This window comes from Pocillopora damicornis, chromosome 2 (assembly GCF_964200805.1).
Source record: "Pocillopora damicornis chromosome 2, jaPocDami1.2, whole genome shotgun sequence".
NCBI classification, from domain to species: domain Eukaryota; kingdom Metazoa; phylum Cnidaria; class Anthozoa; order Scleractinia; family Pocilloporidae; genus Pocillopora; species Pocillopora damicornis.
This window is the reverse complement of record NC_142671.1, coordinates 29,385,069-29,404,597: the sequence shown is the minus strand read 5'-3', so window position 1 is coordinate 29,404,597 and position 19,529 is coordinate 29,385,069. Positions and strand designations below refer to the sequence as shown.

Sequence of the window (19,529 nt, the reverse complement as noted above, 5' to 3'; positions counted from 1 at the left end):
CGCAAAACTGAAGGAGAGAATGTGGCATACGCAAGCATGCATCCGTTGAGCATGATTCAGTCATCAACGCACGCGCTCGCGCCGTTGCCAGATTCTTCGAATCGCCTTTTTGCCCTGCTTTCGTTTTCGCTTTGTTTTTCTATTTTTACACGAGGGGCCAAAGTGAGTTGTGCGATGAAACTATAACATTGGCGGCCAGTAAAATGTCAAAGAGTAGTGGCAACCATGGAGGTTGACAAAGAAAATGAGTTCCCACCTTTTTACTGCAGAAATGCGCGCGCATCGATTAACATGGTAATTTAGTATTAATTATCAACTGATTTGATAACGTAGATTGGCCACCGTTAAGAGTTTAAAAGCTGACGTTTCGAGCGTTAGTCCTTCGTCAGAGCGAATGGACGAATTGTGGGTTGTGAGAACGTTTACATGCAGAAAATGGAGCTACGCTATTGGCGAGAAATAGTGAAGAGAAAACAAGAACAAACTACTGTAGTTGAATGAAAAGTGCTCGTTGATACCCTGGGGATTAAGAGTGTCGGTGGTTTGAATTCATTGTGAGTAAACGGGTAACTAACTTCATTAGAATTAGAATTTACGTTTGTAATTTTCTTTGCAATATTTTATTATTGTTTGCTTTGACGAAACACCCTGATTCTTTTTCTACCGAACAGTTTTTTGTGGGAAGAAATCAAGTGTACGTTTCAAACAACGAGTTTACCCGATGGGCTCATATAAGGTTTATGAGAAAGAATCGTGTTTTTGCTTGAGGATGTTTGTTTAATGATCGTAATCAATGCTTTCTTGAGGGTATCCAACAATGTTCTTCAATCTAGCGATTCCGACTAATATTTTCTCTCAGTCCCGTAATTCCGACGGCTTATATCGGCCAATCTTGATCATAAAAATGTATTCCTAGTCCATTTCCATTTTTTTTGCTGCATTTCCAAACTTTCTTGCGTAATCTAACACCGTGAAAAGTTTATATTTATGATGCATAACTGAGTGAATATCCTCCACGTCTAGTATCATGCAACTCAAGGGGTTAAGAGCCTCACATCGATATAATCCCGAGACTTTCTGGAGTTTCTCTTTTTGTTACGCCGTTAAGCACTTCAATTGACGCAACAGTTTTAGATGCCACATTACCCTTTGCGCCGTTAAGGATTTTTGGTAAGTTGGCAACTTCGCTTTTGATAGAATTTTCATTCCTGCGCAATTACTGAAGTGTCGCTGACCAGTCCGATCAATTTCATTCTCGTCAACGGACATTTCCGTTCTTGGTTCGTTCAAGTGATTATTTCAGTCCCGTATCTCGCCCCTTAAAATCGCCGATTCCCGTGTCCCGCCGGCATAACATCATTCCCGCATCTCGCCCCCTTCTTACACTAAATTCTCGGATCCCGGCCTTTTAATAAGACCAATCCCGAATCCCGAATAGCCATTGGGGACGCTCTTTTTTGACTTCGTGGACTGTTCGATTTAACATGAAATATAAATCTCGGTTGATGGGTTTTACTGCTGACTAAAAGTCAATGTTCAAATGCAAGCAATATAGATTTCGGTGTTTTCGTTCCTTCATAAATTTGGACCAATAAATTTAAGGTATTCGATTAAAACATGATCTCTATCGGTGAAACGTCATCTCTGAACAGCTCATACGGCTGGAATTTGATAATCGCCGTTCACTGAGCTCACTGCAGTAGCCAGAATTATAATCGATAGGGGTAAATCATCGTAATCGTTCGTGTAGATTGGCTTCAATTTGATCTTATGACGCAATATCAACGGAGCGGTAAGCATTCTAGCCAGTCGCAACCTTCGTGTTTGAAATAAAAGACCGTAACTGTTGAGCGGCCACTGACGAGAATTGACCAGTTTCATTCTTCTAATGTTTTTATATATCTTTCGCACTGTGAGACTGATCCAATCACTGCGACAGGAAAAAAATGTACATGTGGTCTGACAACTTTGGTTTATGAATCACTGCTCTAAAGTTTGTCATAAGGGGATTTTATGAGCAACTAGCTGAATTTTACAGACCGTAACCTTTTGAGCCTCCAAATAGTTACATTGTTGTTTTCATTGTGACCGACTTTAGTTTCGTGCCACGAAAATTGCGCCAAAACTCTAATTACTTCTACAACACAAGCACTTTTTGTTTGTCTTGACGACAAAGTTTACGACCAAGTTTATCTTACAGGGTAAGTACCAGGGACCTTAACGCGAACCACGACGCCAATGGCAACAAGGACAAGGCAAAACAAAATATCATAACAGTTGGCAAAATAATAGCTGATCAGCAGGTACCTACTAAACCTTTGTAAATTACTTAGCTGCCCTGTAAAAAACAAAATGAAATCACCAAAATTTGCGTGATCTGTGAACGGAGGCTTTAAAATAAGTTTCCATTTGGAACTCAAAGCGGCTCACATACGTTATGCTGAAGTTTCAGTGAAGCGTCGTAAGAAACCGTGAACACACCCAGCCATCCGCAAAATTTTAACATAAAATATAAATACATTTTTTAAGTGACGTCTTCCTCGGCGTTGCCTCAGTTCTTTATTGCTAAAAGTCCTTGGTGTTGATTTGGTATTTGCAAACTTCTGAAGTGCAAAGTCAGACTGCCTCAGCATATTTCAAAATCAGTAATTTAAAACTTGTACTTGACAGGTTTGTTTTAGAAGACCTGTCACACTCTTAATTCCTCTGATCGCACTTTCTCTTATAAAGAACCAAAATTCTTATCACAAGAATAATTTTATTGCCGGTAACTTTGATAAGTATACATGTAAATATTGATTAAAGAAATTAAATAAAGGTTTTTTTTTATCACAAGTGTATATTTCTCATGCGACCTCTGACGTAGAAGTCGGTTGCATCTATTTGGGATTGAGCTTTGAAAGGAATAGATGTGCATCTTTACTCATTAAGCTGTAGGGTCTAAAAGTTAATAACTATGCAGAGGAAGAAATGAAATACATCAATTTCATTATTGCCAAAAAGCTCTTGGGTAAGTAATAAGAAATTAAAAAATTACTCAAACTATAAATACCAGACTGTTGCAATGTTGATTTCCTCACCATTTTGTTTACAAAACATCTCATTACAATTCTCTATGTTACCACTAGTTCCAACATGAGATTTTCTGTTTGGTATTGTTACATGCACTGTTAGTAGTAAAATTGATAATTATTGATTACTTTACATATTAAGACTCTTTTTTAGAGCAAGCGAATAACAGTGGACATTTACTCTGGAAAATTCTGCTTAAAAAAGCTTTCATGACTGCTTGTCCCTAATTCCAAACGCTTCTCTTTCATTTGTAAGAACTTCCATGACCTTCTTCTCCATGTCCTCCAAGGAAATGCTGACTTGATCCAGTGATGAAAAATCCTGTTTTGAAGCAAAAACATTAATAGCGTTGATGTGAATCAAAATTATTCTCCTTACGGTCTGTCATACAGGTCTTGTGATGTTAGTTCGGAGAATTTGGAATTGAATCAACTTTTAATCTCCTAACTGATATTTTTCCTTATTTTCATCACTTGTCTGCTTAATATTGTATTAATATTGTAAGGAGAAATTCTGTCTTGGTCACCAACAGGAGCAATAGAGTTAATAAAATATCATACCTTCACAATCATTGTTCCTTGATGATAGAAAAGCTGTATCAAATTTCCTTTTTACTTCTCTTACAATGCCAGGCCTCTTTGATTTGGGAGTAACTGCAACAATATTATGAAGAAATTTTTAAGACAATGTCTCCCTTGTAAAACTACATGAATCACATTATTATTTGGCCACTATATTTTTTGTTTTACAAGGTGTGAAAGTATTTACCAGACTGAAAAGAGCTATATTGCATGTCACAATAAAATGAATACATGTAGGAAATGCGCTGAATTGAAGTCAAATCTAAATAAGTGTAACTGAAAGAACATTTTAAGAAATCCTCAATTGACCTTACAATTTTCCTAAAGGGACCAAATTGTGTATGGCTCCCAACAATATTTTCAATATGCACACAGCTTCATTGCTCAATTATATTAATTTTAATTTTGTTTTGTGTTTGCTACAGAAAAGTTGTATGTCCAGGGAGAAACTGAAAACCAGAACCAACATGTTTTTCAAAATAAGCCTCCAATTATTAAAAAGAACTTGGTTTGGTGGTTCAATTTGCTTCCAGTTAAATCCATTGCCTAGTAATGGTAAAAAATGAATTAAGCACATACCAATTGGCTGGGTAATTTAAAAAGTAATCCACTGTTTTTTTTCCCTCTCTTTTGTTTTGTTTTGTCTTTTTTTTTGGAAATGTGTTCTTTTCAAAGAGAGATTAGGGCTTAATACACCACTCAAAATTCACTGTCACTCTGAATATACTCTGAAAAATAATGTAAGGCATTTTACAATGAAAAAAGCAAGCAGGACTCAATCAAACTCTCCATGATAGATACATGTACCTGCAAATTGTCCTGGTTGCGTTATCAGGTGATCACACTCCAGCGTCAAGCATTTGAACACAAGCTCATCAATGTACTGCTCTTGCATCAAGTATCTGACAGAATCCAGGAAAACTTGTAAATTTATAGTCATAACAGCCCTGCAACAACTGTCAATCAATACTAAAAAAAATTGCACACTACAATCAAGAGCAAAAAAGATTTAATAAAAAGATCAAATCATTGTTGAGAACAGTTCAAACCAGTCAATCTTTAAGTTGTTAATTACTACATTAGTACATCAGACTGATTGGAATTGCTTCGATGAAGGGCTAACGCTGGAAACGTCAGCTTTTTTACCCTTTACGCTGGCTAATTTACATTTTCAACTCAGTTGTTAACACTAAATTACCTACTATACTCTCCCACCAACACAGCACCACAGTTTCTTTAGAAACTTACCCCCTTTATTCATTACTGCAGCTGAGTTACCCTTTATAAAAAAGCTATTATGTACAAAAACTGTACTTTTTGTTATTGCCTTCTGCAACAGTATATATTTGCAAGCTGTATCATAAGAAACATATTCAAAAACATACTGCAAATTAATCTTTGAACCAATATTTAGAAGGGGCAAAATTATATATTAAGTTGTGCCTACATGTACATGCCCTTGACTCTGTATGGTTGTTATTTTTGGTAGGCATGCAATACACCACACTTTTCTACCATTAAATTTATTACTGTATTAACCCATGCAAGACGTTAGGAAAAAATGAGGAGAGATGGAAAATCGCTGGCCTGTAAAGCTTCAATGACATAGGTTCATCAGTACAGGTACAATAAACAATAGATTTTCAACCACTCTCTTTTTCTCAAAATTAGTTTTAACAATACCTACATTTCTACAGAGCCTCTTCTTTTGCTACTGATCAAGGAGGTCAGCTCTGTCTCAAAGAACTCATATAACTGGTTTTAACCCTTACTAGGGAATAAGAGAGGGCTACTTTAGCCAGTTACCATAGTGATATAATTAACCAGGGAGAAAGGAACAGCTTTACCTGACAGGAGTCCAGAAGAAATAAATACAATGGGTGTGTGCTTGTTGTATCATCATCCTTCGGTGATCTGTTGAAACAAAATAGGTTATGATAACCAAGTATATTCATTGAAACAGCCACTGAGGCCATGACTGTCTAGGAGAGAAAGAATCTTCCACAGGTTTTGGGAAACGAACACCGCAAAAGACATAGTGACAAATTTTGGTAGAAAGAAAAGGAGCAAAATGTTCAAAGAGAATTTACCGTAGTTTCTTGGCTCGAAGGCACATGGTTTTTTCCAAGAAAATTCTTTCCTCGGTTGGAAAGTTAATGCTGAAATTGAGGTGCATCTTATAGCCAAGTATTTTTGCACAACAAAATCTTGATATCACAATTTTAGCAGAACTTATACTGTAGTTAAAAAGACAAGAAAAGGACACTAACTGTTGAGAGAAAAAGGAGAAAAAGCAGAGCTTTTTGGTCTGAGGTGTAGTGAAGATTACATCAAATTCAAACTTTTATTCCTATGAATTAAAAACAAATACTGCTTTTAGAACACTTAAATCAACTTCTATAGAAAAGCAAACAAGTGGAAATTTGCATACGTGCTCAAGAGCACATGCTCGGTAACATGATATCCAACTCAGGTCTTTTGGTTTGTTGCACACTTTGTTGTCATCAGCAGCCCACCAGAAAACAGGACATGTTGCTGGTTGCATCATTTTCTCACCATGAATTCTGAAATGCCATATTCATGGGCAATTTCACGATTGTTGTTGACTGCCCCAGCTTTGGCAACAATTTTCAACTTGAAGTTGAGGTCATATCAGTGATGGTGAGTGCTTAGCATATTTGCAATCGAACAAGAAGTTGAAGTTTAACTCTGACTTTTTAGGATGAGAACGTATCAGTTAGTTTTGCAATTGATTTTTAAATCAGGTGGTTGATGTTTAACCCTTTAACTCCCATGGGTGACCAAGACAGAATTTCTCCTTAAAATATTTATACAATAGCAACTAGATAAGTGATGAGATTAAAGGAAAAGATCAATTTGGGGATAATTACTTGATCCAAAACAAAATTCTCTCAATGAACATTGTAAGAATTGTGTGGTTGATGGTAAGGAGAATTACAAATTTGATCTGGGAGTTAAAGGGTTAATAGAGTGAAATCAGGATCATTGAATATTCATAATCAGGTGTGAAATTTTAAGCTTGGTTTTAAAGTAGATCATTAAATGTGTGACTTTTTCACTTTCATTTACATTTTAACAAAAGAGTTTGCATGCCAGTTGTGTAGGAATAAATTTTATTGTTCTCAGTTCCATTAAATCCTTTTGTTAACTCTCATCCTTTTGGTGCATCTTATAACCAAGTATTTTCACGTAATTTTCAGTCTGGGAACTTGGCTTGACTAAGTTATTAAGTTTGAGGTGCATCTTCGAACCAAGTTCGCCTTATAACCAAGAAACTATGGAAAAGTTATTAAAAGCAAAATGTTCAGGGGGAATTTATAGTTAAAAGCTTCAAAAAGCCAGTGAAAATTACCCTTAAGTTTATATTGTCACTTATTGTCCACAATCCACAATGTGAAATCTTTATAATGCTAACTCATGCAGTTGCATGTAATCCACACAACATTTTAAAGGAATCCTGTTGAGGTAATAACTTTTCAAAACAATTTGGTGATAATAAGCACAAGTAAATTTTTCAAAGACAACATAATTGCAAGAGTGCATAAGGCAAGTGCAATTTGTACATGCGTAGCACTTATTCACAATTTTAACAGCATACTATTTATAACATGCACTTATGTTACAACTTTGCACTTGTACTGTGTGAAAAATGCACTTGTTTTCAGCCTATCAGAAGTGTCTAATTTTTTTGTGTTTATTATCATGCATTTAATTAAACTTTATTTGACCACTCACAATGATGTCTTTAAGAGTGGAAAGACTTATAAACAAAGGGGATACTTACTTGATAGTCTCAATGAAATTGTTTTCTTTACAGTCTTCCAACACAATAAGAGCCATCCTCATGGAGGCACATAACTGTGAAGCTGATGCAATGCTTGATTCCTAATGTTAACAGTAAATCCTAATGGTCTCCAGCTTCTTAATGATGATTGTTGTTGAATCTGAACTTTTTGCTGAGGACACATACAGGCATGCTCCCTTTCCACTTTCCTTTTCCTGTAATTAAAGTTGGCCATATTAATGCAACACTTTTCAAATCAAATTCTCCAAACCTGATTGCGTATTAAATAGTCAGTTACAAGGAAACGCTCCTTACTCACAATCACTTTTCGTTTTTTCACGATGGCCACATTGAACTAACAGCTAACAAGCAAATGGTGTATTTCTTACGAGTTTGTCCACGACGATAATCAACCTCTCGAGGAAGGCATGGTTTGTTTACCCACGAAGAGCAACATCTACCAAAAACCCACAGCAAAACACATGCCCTGTTTAGCACGAGCAAGATTTTTAAAGTAAGACTACTGAAACTTTTAAAGGATCGTATCGCGCGATGAAATGATAACACATACAGAGTCACCTCAGCTCTCTTTGCAGTTGTAACAGAATCCTCACTTTTACTTTCGACCATTGTTTAATTGAAGCGGCAGATTGTGATATGATGTTGGACTTCATCCTCTGAAGGCACTGAAGTTCACAACCTTTTTTGGCTTTTTGCTTTGCACTAAAATACAGTCTGTTGAAAAACTCTCGCTCTTCTTGCCAGCGCTCGCGCTCGCGACAATCATCCACGTGTTCTTTCTTGCATGACCTAATATATATTTCATCCAGTTCTCACCTAATCGTACCATTTTGGCACGCAGTCGAGCCAATACACCCCTGGCAATAACAAACGAGCCTGATTTGCTGCCGAAGCGTACCAGGAAGGTACGTCTAGTTATTCACTCTTTCTAAATTCAGTAAAATCTCAAGTGATGTTATTTTGAAGTTACGGCGATTAAATATGTCAGGCACTCTATGGAGTGGCCGTGAGAAGAATAGTACGAGTCAACAAACGGCGCGAAAAGATGACGAGAGTTACAATACACAACAAACAAAGGGATAAATTATGGTTGAAAAACAAGACTATCACCTTCTATGCCGATAAGAACTGTTTTACAAACCTCGTCACGTGGAAACGAACACACAGAAAGTTAAAAAATGCTTATCACTTTGAGATTTCAAATCAGTTCGTCTCATTAGTTTTAAAAATTTTCAGTTTCAGGAATCAGAGTTGAAGAAAAATACTAGCAGCACTGGAACTCAAGGAACTCTGCGGACTGCGATCTGGTCTTGTTTAACACTTCTGTCGGAGTGATTTCCAAATTTTTTTTATTCTCAGCAAACTCGCCCCGTTGATTGTTGTTCAGTGTAGATGGTTCAAATTCTTCTCTCCACGCTGCGCGTGTTTCTCAGTGAAAATGCTTCAGAATCTGACAGTCAACAACATCACTCTTTTCAAGTCACTTATTTGCCACGTATGTGGTGCAAATTGTGTTGACGTGCTTATATTAATACTATTTTTGTCTTCAACACTTTTTTCGAGTTCCTCATTGAAGTCTTTTTTAACTCCCTCTCTGGGAGGTTTTTTAGCTCAAAATACAACGCAAATTTAAGAACTCCGACTCCACTGATTCTATGTCAGCTAATGTCAATGTTTCAGCACTCTTCGACAAACATACAATTTAATAGCGAGTAGGAGTGCTCTCAAGTCTAGTTATGGCGGCAATATTTATCTATACATATATTTTTTTTCCAACCTGTAAACACCAGCTAAACTCAAATAATGAAGTTTTGTACCAAGTCTCGCAGTCATAAAACCTACATTTACAGTATGGTAACCCGCCTAGCCGTGGTCGAAAAATAAAACACGTTTACATGCAATCTTACAACCTCGGGGTGCTGGGGTGAGGTTTCTTGAGGTTGTTGTTGCGCTTGCAGTTAGGGAGTTTGAGCATAAGCGTCCCAAGCTCACATCTCGAGAAAGACGAAAGATTAATTCTCGGACATGTATGTATTTATTCATGAAAGCGTCACGCGTTGTGTTACGCGGTTTTAGATTACGCGAGGAATCGTAGACTTATACGTTATAAGGAATAGTTTAGGAAACGAAGTATGGTCGATTTACAACGCCTAATATTCCGATATGTGAACATTTTACACTCTCGTGAATTCCGTTGCGGTTTCTGGTGATTTCTGCCTTGAGACGTCTAGGAAATGCTCAAAGTTTTAGAACACGTGTTTAGCTTTTGAGGTTTTTGCCATGAATGCGACCCTGGCTAGGCGGGTTAGCCTACCTTGAGACGTTTACATGGCAAATTGTCACCCCGGCTGACAGGGTTACCCTACCTGGCAGAAAGGGCAACCCGCCTTGGCGGGTTACCCTACCTATCATGAAAACGTGATTAAGATAAAATGAGAGATTATATGGAAAGGCGGGTTACCCCACCTAGGCGGGTTACCTCACCTACCTGGGGTCCCCCACCTCCATGTAAACAGGCCCTAAGTGGCGGGGTGTTGTTAACCATCCTCATCAGAGGTCATTCGCCGAATTTTCTTGTTAGTAATATAAAAGCCAACAGTGATTATGTAACGAAAAGAAATCATACATGGCTGCTTGGAGATATGGAATTTCTCTTAACGTCTTCAACTTGTTATCTCACGAGTGAGCGCAGCGAACGAGAAATTTGAAGAGAGATTCCATAACTACGCACACCCATGTGTTATTTTCTATTTAATTTGAAAGTGGCCATGATATCGTGGCCATGATATCGTGGCCATGAGATTATAAAACAATATAATATCTCTTGGTCGTGGCATATCAGGACAGTGACGAAATATCGTAGGATTGGAGGGATGTTAGATTGCGTTTCTGATTGTTTACTTGCAAATATGGGTTTGGTAATCTGCGACATATCAGGTCAAACGTTTCCTTATACCCTCTCACACATGTAAAGACACTGACGGATGAATAGAGCTGAAACAGACTATTTTATCCATTACTAATGACATTTCTAGCTCTATGCAGTCTGCCAAAATACTCCGTCCTGATTACAACTTTTTTCTGGGTTTGGGGTGGGGAATCAGACCGAATGAGAAAATTTGGGATAATTATGGCATTTTATTGAGATGCGGTAAGTTTTAATCAACAAAAATTCACCTATGACTTCTACGCTGATAGATATACAACCTAACAGCAGTAGGCATATTCTCCACGTTATCTTCTGTACATGTTTATAAGATGCTGACGAGGAAAATTTGTTAAACAATTGAGAACTTCTTAAGCTGGTGATCAATTCCTTTATTCTCATGACCTTACTGTTTGACTGAGGGGAGAAATTAGATGCTAATCATTCTTAGGGGTCAATGGTTAATGGATAGTCATCTAAAATAAACCACATTTTTTTATGATTTTTATTTACTTAGGCAGACGAGCTTGACAAGATACAGCATTCTACACGTCCATTTGTATCCGTTAACAGCATCTTCATTCGTTAGCTCAAAATGAACTAAAAGAGATTCGACTTATACATATGACTTATTTGATGTTCGTCCTCCTGTCTTTCTGTATTACGTCAGTAATACCTTTTTCTTTTTGATTAGGGCAAGCTTCTGCAAAATTTACTTATGAGTCAAGATAACAACAAATCCAAATGAATAAATAAATGAGTCAGATACACGTGCATCATCTGACCTGAACACTTAGTACATGCGTGCAGTAGGGTAAATAAGATTTATGGCTTAGCATTGTTAAGTAACGCAGCCATCTACTAATTACATAGGATGGTGCTTTTTTTTTCTTTTGAGCAAATAATGAGTAAGATATCAATGGTAATTTCAGATTGAATACATATGATTCATGGCTTAGCATTGTAATACAACACAACCATCTACGAAATATATAAGAAGTTACCTTGTAATGAAACAATTATGAGTAAGCTGTTAATAGTAACTTGAAATTAATGGTAACTTCAGATTGAGTAAATATGATTCATGGCTTAACATTGCTATTCAATACAGCCTGCTACTGATTACTTAACTTCAAGTTGAATAAATGCGAATTATGGCTTAGCATTGCTATACAACAGCCATCTACGGAACTTATGTCATATTTTATATGTTGTCAAGATTGAATTAAACAAATCATAGCTAATAATATTATGGTAAATTCAAATTGAAAATTTGAATAAATATGATTCATGGCTTAGCATTGTAATATAACACAGCCATCTCCTGAAAATCTCAGATGTTTAAGTTGAATTAAACAAATCATAAGTAAGGTATTGATAACAGCGTTAGATTAAATAGGATACATGGCTTAGTAACGTTATACAAGACAGCCATCTACCCGGCGAATATATAAGATATGTAGGTTACGTTGAACATTAAGCTTAAGCAAGAGATCAATTGTAACTTTAAGTTTAGTAATTACTCAAATTTTAATTAATAAAAAGGGCTCTCCGATCTTTGATTCGGGTATCCGCCAATAAAGCAAGCACTGTTTGTCCATTTTAAAGTTCACTCTCGTTAATGAAGTGTTATCTGAAGTAATATTACTGCAAAGGACAGAGATGGGCCTCTAAAATAATTTTAAGTTATACCAATTCCAAGCTTACCTACTGCTGAAGGGACTTAACATACTTTTGATCTCTAATGGTACATGTACAAAGTGTTACATATACAGTCGAAAACCTAGCTAAACAACACATTGACACGTTTTTTTTATTACATTTAGCCTATTGAATCATAATCAATATGTATCTGGTATAACACGACACGAGCACTTACATTTTCACATAAAGCAATAGGCTCGTATTTTGACACTATGCACGAAAACTACTGTTTGTTGAAGTATTTCAAAGTCATTACAGGGGCCAAACACCTACCTACGCAATCGATTTTAAAGTTCATTTGTTAAACAAGAAAAAAATGCAACACTTAAGGTACATGTACTTCTCTTACATAACGAATGCACTCATCTGAGAATACAGTGTTGTTGTTTACACACTCGTTTCTTTTATACCATCGAGCGCTGGGTAAAAAAAATCAAGGTCGGAGTCATCATCAAACGTGGCCAGCGGTGCTCTTGGAGACTCTCGCCCAGAGGTTGCTGGGAGATTATCATCTGCCTGGTGTTTATCTGTTGCATAATCACATGGCACAAGGAAAAAAAGAAGACACTCAGTCACGTACCGTGTGTTAAATACTTGAATTCTGCTTAGACTAATTCATAGCGAGATTGTTATAAATTGGGGCACCGTAGTACAACGTAAGCCTCGCAAAAGCGCTTCCTGTCACTGCTGAAAGAAAAACCGCTCCAAGATTTTTCAATGAGGAAAAGTTCCTTCACTATTCGAATAAACCGCTGAACGTAGTTAAGCAGGGCAAGGGAGGTAACGAAATTGTAGAAACTAACAATTTGTTTAAGGTATAAAATGAAGAGAGATCGTTCACCAATAGTCCTCCAAATTGATGAAAATAATCTCAATATATCAAAGTTCTTTTTTTAAAAGATGCAGAGGGTTGATAAACATACCCTTATTCACAATTAACTCGTCGCCTTCCCCAGCCTCATCTTCCATGTTATCTTCCTCTTGCTCTTCGCATTCTGTGAATTCCTTTTCTAGTTGTTCTTTTTGTTTGTCGGGTCCATGTTCCATGTTATCTTCCGCTTCCTCTTCGCATTCTTTGAACTCGTTTTCTGATTCTTCTTCTTGTTTGTTTGGTTCGTCTTTCAGCTCTGATGGGTCTTCGTGGTCTTCCTCGGGTTTTTCTTCTTGTTTAGTCACAGCTCTCTCCTCAGGCTCTTCATGCTCGGCCTGCTCAGCGTTTTGCTCATGCTCGCTTTGATCTCTCGATTCGTCGTCACTGTCATCGCTGTCATCGCTGTCATCACTCTCTGCGTCTTGTTGGATTTGAACTGTAAAGAAAAAAGTTTAAAAAAATAGAAAGTGGATTGTACCAGGGGTGCTACTTCCTTTAGTACCATTTTCAGTATATCATGTAAAATCAAAGAGTATATCATAACATTTTATTGATCTTGTGCACTGTTGTTTGACATAAACTCTAACGAAAGGGCAATAGTCTTTATTGGAACAAAAACTTGGGTAGCTGCTCTTTCAAGAAAAATAAATAAGTTAACAACGATTGTTACGCATTTTCTTCATTAAACATCCGCGGCATTTATTTTAAATTTAACCAGGTAACCCCGGCGTTTATACGAGTCGAGACGGCTATTGATGGGGTTTAGTTTCCTGTCATTTTACGCCGATTTTCATCGCTCATCCTCCGACTTCAAGGAGTAGTCGGTCAATACGGCACGAATTTCACTTTTTCCAATCGTAAAAACTTGTCGCTCGTTATTCTACAGGGATTACTCTTTTTCCTTTGAACATTTTCTTGTATAAATTTGACAACAGTGCTCTTTAATTAAAAGTAGTTACTTGAAAGTGAGACTTAAACTAAAGGGCGGAACCTCGATTTAAACCTCAATTATACGCTTACGGCGTTCAGATCTAAATAAGCAGTTTCGCCTAGACGTTTTAATCAAGAAAATACGTAAAACTGTTTTCATATTTTCAGCTTTGCCCATCCATTCTTCATAGCATTCTGTCTCTCTTCGTTTCAGATTTACCCGAGCGATTTAGGAAATCGAGCGACTTTCCCCCATGTTTACTTGAGCCGAGTAAATATTTCATACCTTCTTCGATGACTTGCATTTCAACGCCCTGATCTTGGCCTTTGGAAAACAGCAATGACATTAGTCAAACATACTCGAATAGTATTTATCTTCATCATTGTAAATATCAATGATTTGTGGATGGGTGAATCATGTATGAAGAAATAATCAACATCACCAAAGATAGTCATTTTTTTCCTTCCTTTTTTTTCTTTAAAAGATAATCATGCAGAAGTGCAACAGAAGCCAGAAGGTAATCACGTGACAATAAAACTTAATCAGACAGGTACTTAATCCTTAATCCTTAGTCCTTATTTCCGGAGGATGATTTTCGATAAATTTACCTTCATTGTTTTGATTTCGTCCACACTTTTCCACCAAATAGCTCCATAACTGTTGGAATTTAGCCTTCAGAACACGTCGTACCTAAATGCAAGTCATCAAGAACAAAGAGCAAAACAAAACAAATTGGAATACTATGTGTACTAATTGGTCAAACACCTTGGTTCTCTGAACCGATCAATCTTGCTCTAATTTTTAAAAGTAGTTGGGTAATAACTCTCTTTGGATGTTTGTGAGAAACTCGCAAAGTTCAAAAGTCCCTCGCTCTCGGCTGGTGATTCAAAACTTTTTGAAGTTCTCCCAACATCGCGCGTGGGATGTTCTGCCGGTAAACCGAGCGAGAGTCCTGTCCAATGCTTAAATGATCAATATGAAGGTTTCAACCAGTCAGAGTACTAGTCACTTATGCTTAGTAGGTCACCCAGAAACAGAACCGTTTTTGTTAGTTAGGGCTCTTAATTTTCCGTGCGATCTTTTCACTTCACCGGAAGCGTTATTACTTAAAAACAAACAATTTTATTTTTCGTTAGTTACGCAGTTCTTAGGCACGTATAGAAAAATTTAAACACTGCTTGTATCTTAGTAAGTATCGTAATAAGGCTGGTATGCCTAATGCCGAGCAACGCGAAAATGTTGTCGTTCTAGATGACCGGACAAGGTACGGGAATTATATAATCTTTATTTTTTAACTGGTCAGTTGGTAATAGCACCCTCTGAGTTCTACAACTTCCACTACTCAAAAGGATGACAAGTGAAAAAACCAAAAAAAAATTTTATTTTAAAAAATTACTTCAACGACGTGTTAAATTAAACGTATTAAGTTTACGCGGCGTTTTTTTGGCGAGACTTTTTTTATGGGAACTGGTTTCTTTTGGCAGATTAAGGACAGTCGGCAAAATATTCAAATATCAAAACCCGCTAAATTTCCTTGCAAATTGGAATGTATTTTCTTTTTAACTAGTTCTTTTGATATTCTTCACGAGATAGAATAAAATGTTTATGAAAGTATCCTTTAAACTTCAGCTGATCAAGCTGCAGCAAGACGTTTAAGCAAAGATATGAAGGTTGCAAGTTACTACCTGTACTGTTGATAAAGTGTAGAGAATGGGATTGATGGCAGAGTTAACCGGCAGAACAAAGACTGCGATCCAAACTGCGAGGTCACCAGGTGTACGGAAGGATTTTTCCACGAGAGACCTCATTCCAATCACCACAATAGGCATCCAGCAGACACAGTCAGTAAGAACAATGAAGAACACTCTTTTGGCGAGCGAGGCCTCCCTCCTCAGATCGGCTGCCCTTGACTTGGCTTTCATTCTCCTCTCTCTTTCAGTCCCTTGCTGAGCCATGCGCCTGTTTGATGCGCAGGACTTATAGATTATCATCGTGTATGCCACAACGACAAAGAGCACAAGGGTAAAGTTTAAACCCACAAACATGGCAACAGAGTACTCCCAGCCCGACGGCTTATCAGTGGAAAGCTGCAATGGCAGACATACAACTGATCTGCCATAAAAGTGATGACCTTTCTGGCGACTACCGAAGTAGTCGAAGCCCACCGTGGGAATAAATGCAATTATGACACCAACAATCCAGATAAGGAAGCACAAAAGGTGCGTAACCTTAAGTGTAAGGGACTTTCCACGATAGGGGAATAGAATATTCTTCATCCGGTCGGCGGAGAGCAAACAAATCGTCATAACAGACACCTCACTTGACAACACGGCAATGGCACCTGTTATCTGACATGTCAAACTTGAACGCCAGTAATAGTCATGCAAATAATACTCCCCTGCCCAAATGGCATCCACCACACCTATAGTTATGAGGTAGACACCCATAAGTCCATCAGCCCCAGCCAAATGTATCAACATGATGGACTGTATCTTGTTTTTCTTCTTCTTCTCCTTAAACACCAACCGCCACACAATGACAAACACAGCACCAACCAACGACATAATTCCAACCACCCAAAGGCACTCCCTAGGAGCTCGATTTCTGAACAAAGTTTCACAACTGGCGAAGCTGTCGACATAAGCAAAGTCGCAATCTGCATCCTGCTTCGTCAAATGGCAACACATCAGATTGGTGTCTACAGTCCTACGGTTCATAAAAAGAGTTGAAATGAACAATAAAAGGGGAAAAAAGACAAATTTGATTCGTCACAGGATCTAAATTTGCAAGAAAATGAAAGTGTAATAGTAATACAGTAAGCGCAGTATAACTGGGCACTGGCAACATTCCACTTGACTTACGCAGTTATTAGATTCTTCATGTTTGAAAAGAAACCCTCCGGTAGTTCTCGCATTTCGTTGTAATGGAAGTACCTGCAAATTTAAGGAAAGTAATTCAGGCAAACTTTGCTCGCTAATTCTTGATAACATCGATATCTTTAGCCTATTAATCACAAACATTACTAATTCCTCGAATATTATTGGAGTATTCGCGGCTTCATTTTTCACTAATCATCCCATACAGTTGTAATAAGACAGTGTAATCGGACAGTTGGCTGTAATCGGACAGTTGGCTGTAATCGGACACCGGTAATCCGACAGTTGAAGCAGCCAATCATACTAAGTCTACTCAGCTAATCCACCAATCACAGAAATGTTGAAATAATCACAGCAACAATCACTTATTCAAAGAAAAACTGGGGAATTTTCAAAATGGAGGAATTTTTAACTTAAGACATTGTCTCTACTGGAGATATTTGTTTTAGGTGAATTTGTTTTTTCAGAAATTCAAATGGCTATGATTACTTAGTAACAGGACTTCTTGTTATCTAATTCTGTGTGTAATCATAGTCGTGATTAATAAATCGGACTCCCACCTCGCCGTCGTATGATTTTGTTGATCACTCGTATGATTACAGACCGAATTGGACTCCACTCAGTCCTATTACCGTTATGTATTAATCAGTTTTTCGGCTCTCTCTTGTTCCTTTTCCTGCCCAATTCTCAACAACTATTTGAAAGATAACTAACACCGAAGACGGATAACTCGTCATTGAGTATGTAAAACATACTTACACAGGCTATGCCGAAGTGTCTTTATTTGTTATATTCATATGCTGTTAATCCTCCAATGAGCACCTGGTGCACTCATTTCAAATTTAGGTTGAAAAGATGGGTCGCTCACTACAGAGAGGGTACTTTATGGGGAGGGGCCCTCCCTTAAGTTTTTCCCAAACTTTTTCTTGTGACCAGATATGATCGTCCCAAGAAGTATAACATGTGGGCGAAAATAAAAGTATAAACTGTGTGTTAATGTACAAAGCCGATCGATAATAGCGGCACAGTTGGTACTCTTAGTGTATCAGTGGTGGTATGTATGTGAAAATCGTTTACTCCATTTTCCCTTCTTAAACAATTCGGCCAGTGGTATGATCATTTGTACATTCATTAAAATGGGGGAGGGGTGCTTATCCGTGAGTTTACAGCACGTGAAGGTCGCACCAACAATATCTGTCTCCCTTGAACTCAAAGTAGTTTGAACACACCTGGAATATTATCAGTTTACTCATACTCACAGGAATCGAATACTTGGGGCGACATCTTTGAATTGTTCGTTGGTAACGGTGCGGATATTGTTGAAATAAAAGCTCCTACAGAACGATGAAACAGTGAAAAGTGTAGAGCGTCAACTGACAAGCATTAAAGCGTAAATTAAAACAACACTGGACAGAAAATTAGTCAAGGATGGAAGGCAATATCTTCCATTTGTTCAAAATGTTCTGCAACGAGAAAAGAACCTCACCGTACATTAGGCAGTGCGCCATACAATAATGTCACATAAGTATTTTTACGAATTTTCATTTGACTGAGAAGTTCTTCAAAGTGACAGTTAAGTTATCAAGAATGAACAAAACATTCTCTATTTAAGTCGCAATTGATAATACAGTTCCAGATCTATTTCTATCCGCGTGGCCGATGCCGAGTTAAGTAATCCCATGAGTATTGTCATGCTTACCCTCGAGAGGTTTTCACGCTAGAAGTCTTTGTAAACTCAGTGTTTGAATCTGGAAGGGGATACCTTAGCAGGATCTTGTTTTTGGTGGTTAAAGAGACCTGGTATCTCTCAAGGTTTTGTCTGATTTGCCTTTTGGTGGTTCACTCTTCTTCTAGTTAATATGATCTCTTAGTCAGCCTGTTTTCACTTTCACAATCGTAATATTTCGTCGTCCATCACACATGGTTTTGATCATAAGGTATGATCTGTCCTCGGGGATAGAAGATTGTCCGTGTTTTTGGTTTGGAACTTAGTAGGCCTTTTGATTTACCTGAGCCGAACTCGTCGCAGATAATGGCTATACATTGCTATAATTGCATCTTCAGAGACCCTTACTAATTTTACAGTACCTCGTTACCGTTAATCAGAGGATAGTTTAGAAACAGTTACTTACATAGCCATTATGTTTTTCATGCCTTTAAAAACTTCACGTGGCAGGTAGTTAATGTTGTTTTCGTAAACAACCCTAGAACAACATAGAGGGCACATCATTATTATCAGAAATATAGAAAAATTTAGTGGTAAGCACGTATTTACATAAACTTTCTTCCTATCTTCATTGATTCTTAAATGCCTTCTCCTTACGACATCTTCAAGAGCTATCCGATATTGAAAACATAGTAATAAAGTGAAAAAAAAACCAAAAAAACAAAAGAAAACCTCACAGCCGGAAAGTTAGACTGATATGCAGTTTGCGGTTACCTTGCTGAAAATGTCAAAACTTAACGCATGCTAATATTTGGACTTCTATAAAAGCATTGTTTCACTGATCTGTTGATTTTTTTCGGGGCTGAGGGAGAGAATTGCTACATTGCTCTAATTCTCTTCTTTTTCTGTCTTTTTCTGGAGAAACCCGAGGTGGCAGTTGCTATCTTGGATGGATGACAAAGCATCTTTTTGAGAATTCTGCTAAGGTTTCTGAGGTTTATCCAATCGAAGTACACTAGCTTAAAAATTTAGCGAACTTTGGGCAAAAGTGGTGGGAGGAGGAAAGAAAGGTCTAT

General features: G+C 37.5%; 2 protein-coding genes across 7 annotated transcripts; both read right to left on the bottom strand.

The window, feature by feature from the left end:
- Window positions 1-2,738: 2,738 nt before the first annotated feature.
- LOC149050730 (uncharacterized) lies at window positions 2,739-8,220 on the bottom strand. Of its 6 annotated transcripts, XM_089195886.1 has the most exons (7): window positions 8,038-8,220; window positions 7,459-7,673; window positions 5,924-6,003; window positions 5,501-5,567; window positions 4,461-4,555; window positions 3,633-3,725; window positions 2,739-3,393 (listed from the first exon to the last, which is right to left on the bottom strand). In XM_089195886.1, the coding sequence occupies exons 4-7, from the start codon at window positions 5,554-5,556 to the stop codon at window positions 3,317-3,319; spliced, it is 321 nt and encodes a 106-aa protein (XP_089052012.1). In that variant the 5' UTR covers window positions 5,557-5,567; window positions 5,924-6,003; window positions 7,459-7,673; window positions 8,038-8,220; the 3' UTR covers window positions 2,739-3,316. The 6 variants fall into 6 exon arrangements, 5 of the variants coding, with proteins under 5 accessions (XP_089052012.1, XP_089052011.1, XP_089052013.1 ...); XM_089195885.1 differs by lacking the exon at window positions 5,924-6,003; XM_089195887.1 differs by lacking the exon at window positions 7,459-7,673.
- Window positions 8,221-11,567: 3,347 nt separating this feature from the next.
- LOC149050729 (G protein-coupled receptor GRL101-like) lies at window positions 11,568-18,991 on the bottom strand. The gene is made up of 8 exons (XM_089198286.1): window positions 18,920-18,991; window positions 18,047-18,121; window positions 16,773-16,844; window positions 15,597-16,617; window positions 14,520-14,601; window positions 14,197-14,235; window positions 13,033-13,416; window positions 11,568-12,636 (listed from the first exon to the last, which is right to left on the bottom strand). The coding sequence occupies exons 1-8, from the start codon at window positions 18,937-18,939 to the stop codon at window positions 12,497-12,499; spliced, it is 1,833 nt and encodes a 610-aa protein (XP_089054412.1). The 5' UTR covers window positions 18,940-18,991; the 3' UTR covers window positions 11,568-12,496.
- Between the last annotated feature and the right edge of the window lie 538 nt (window positions 18,992-19,529).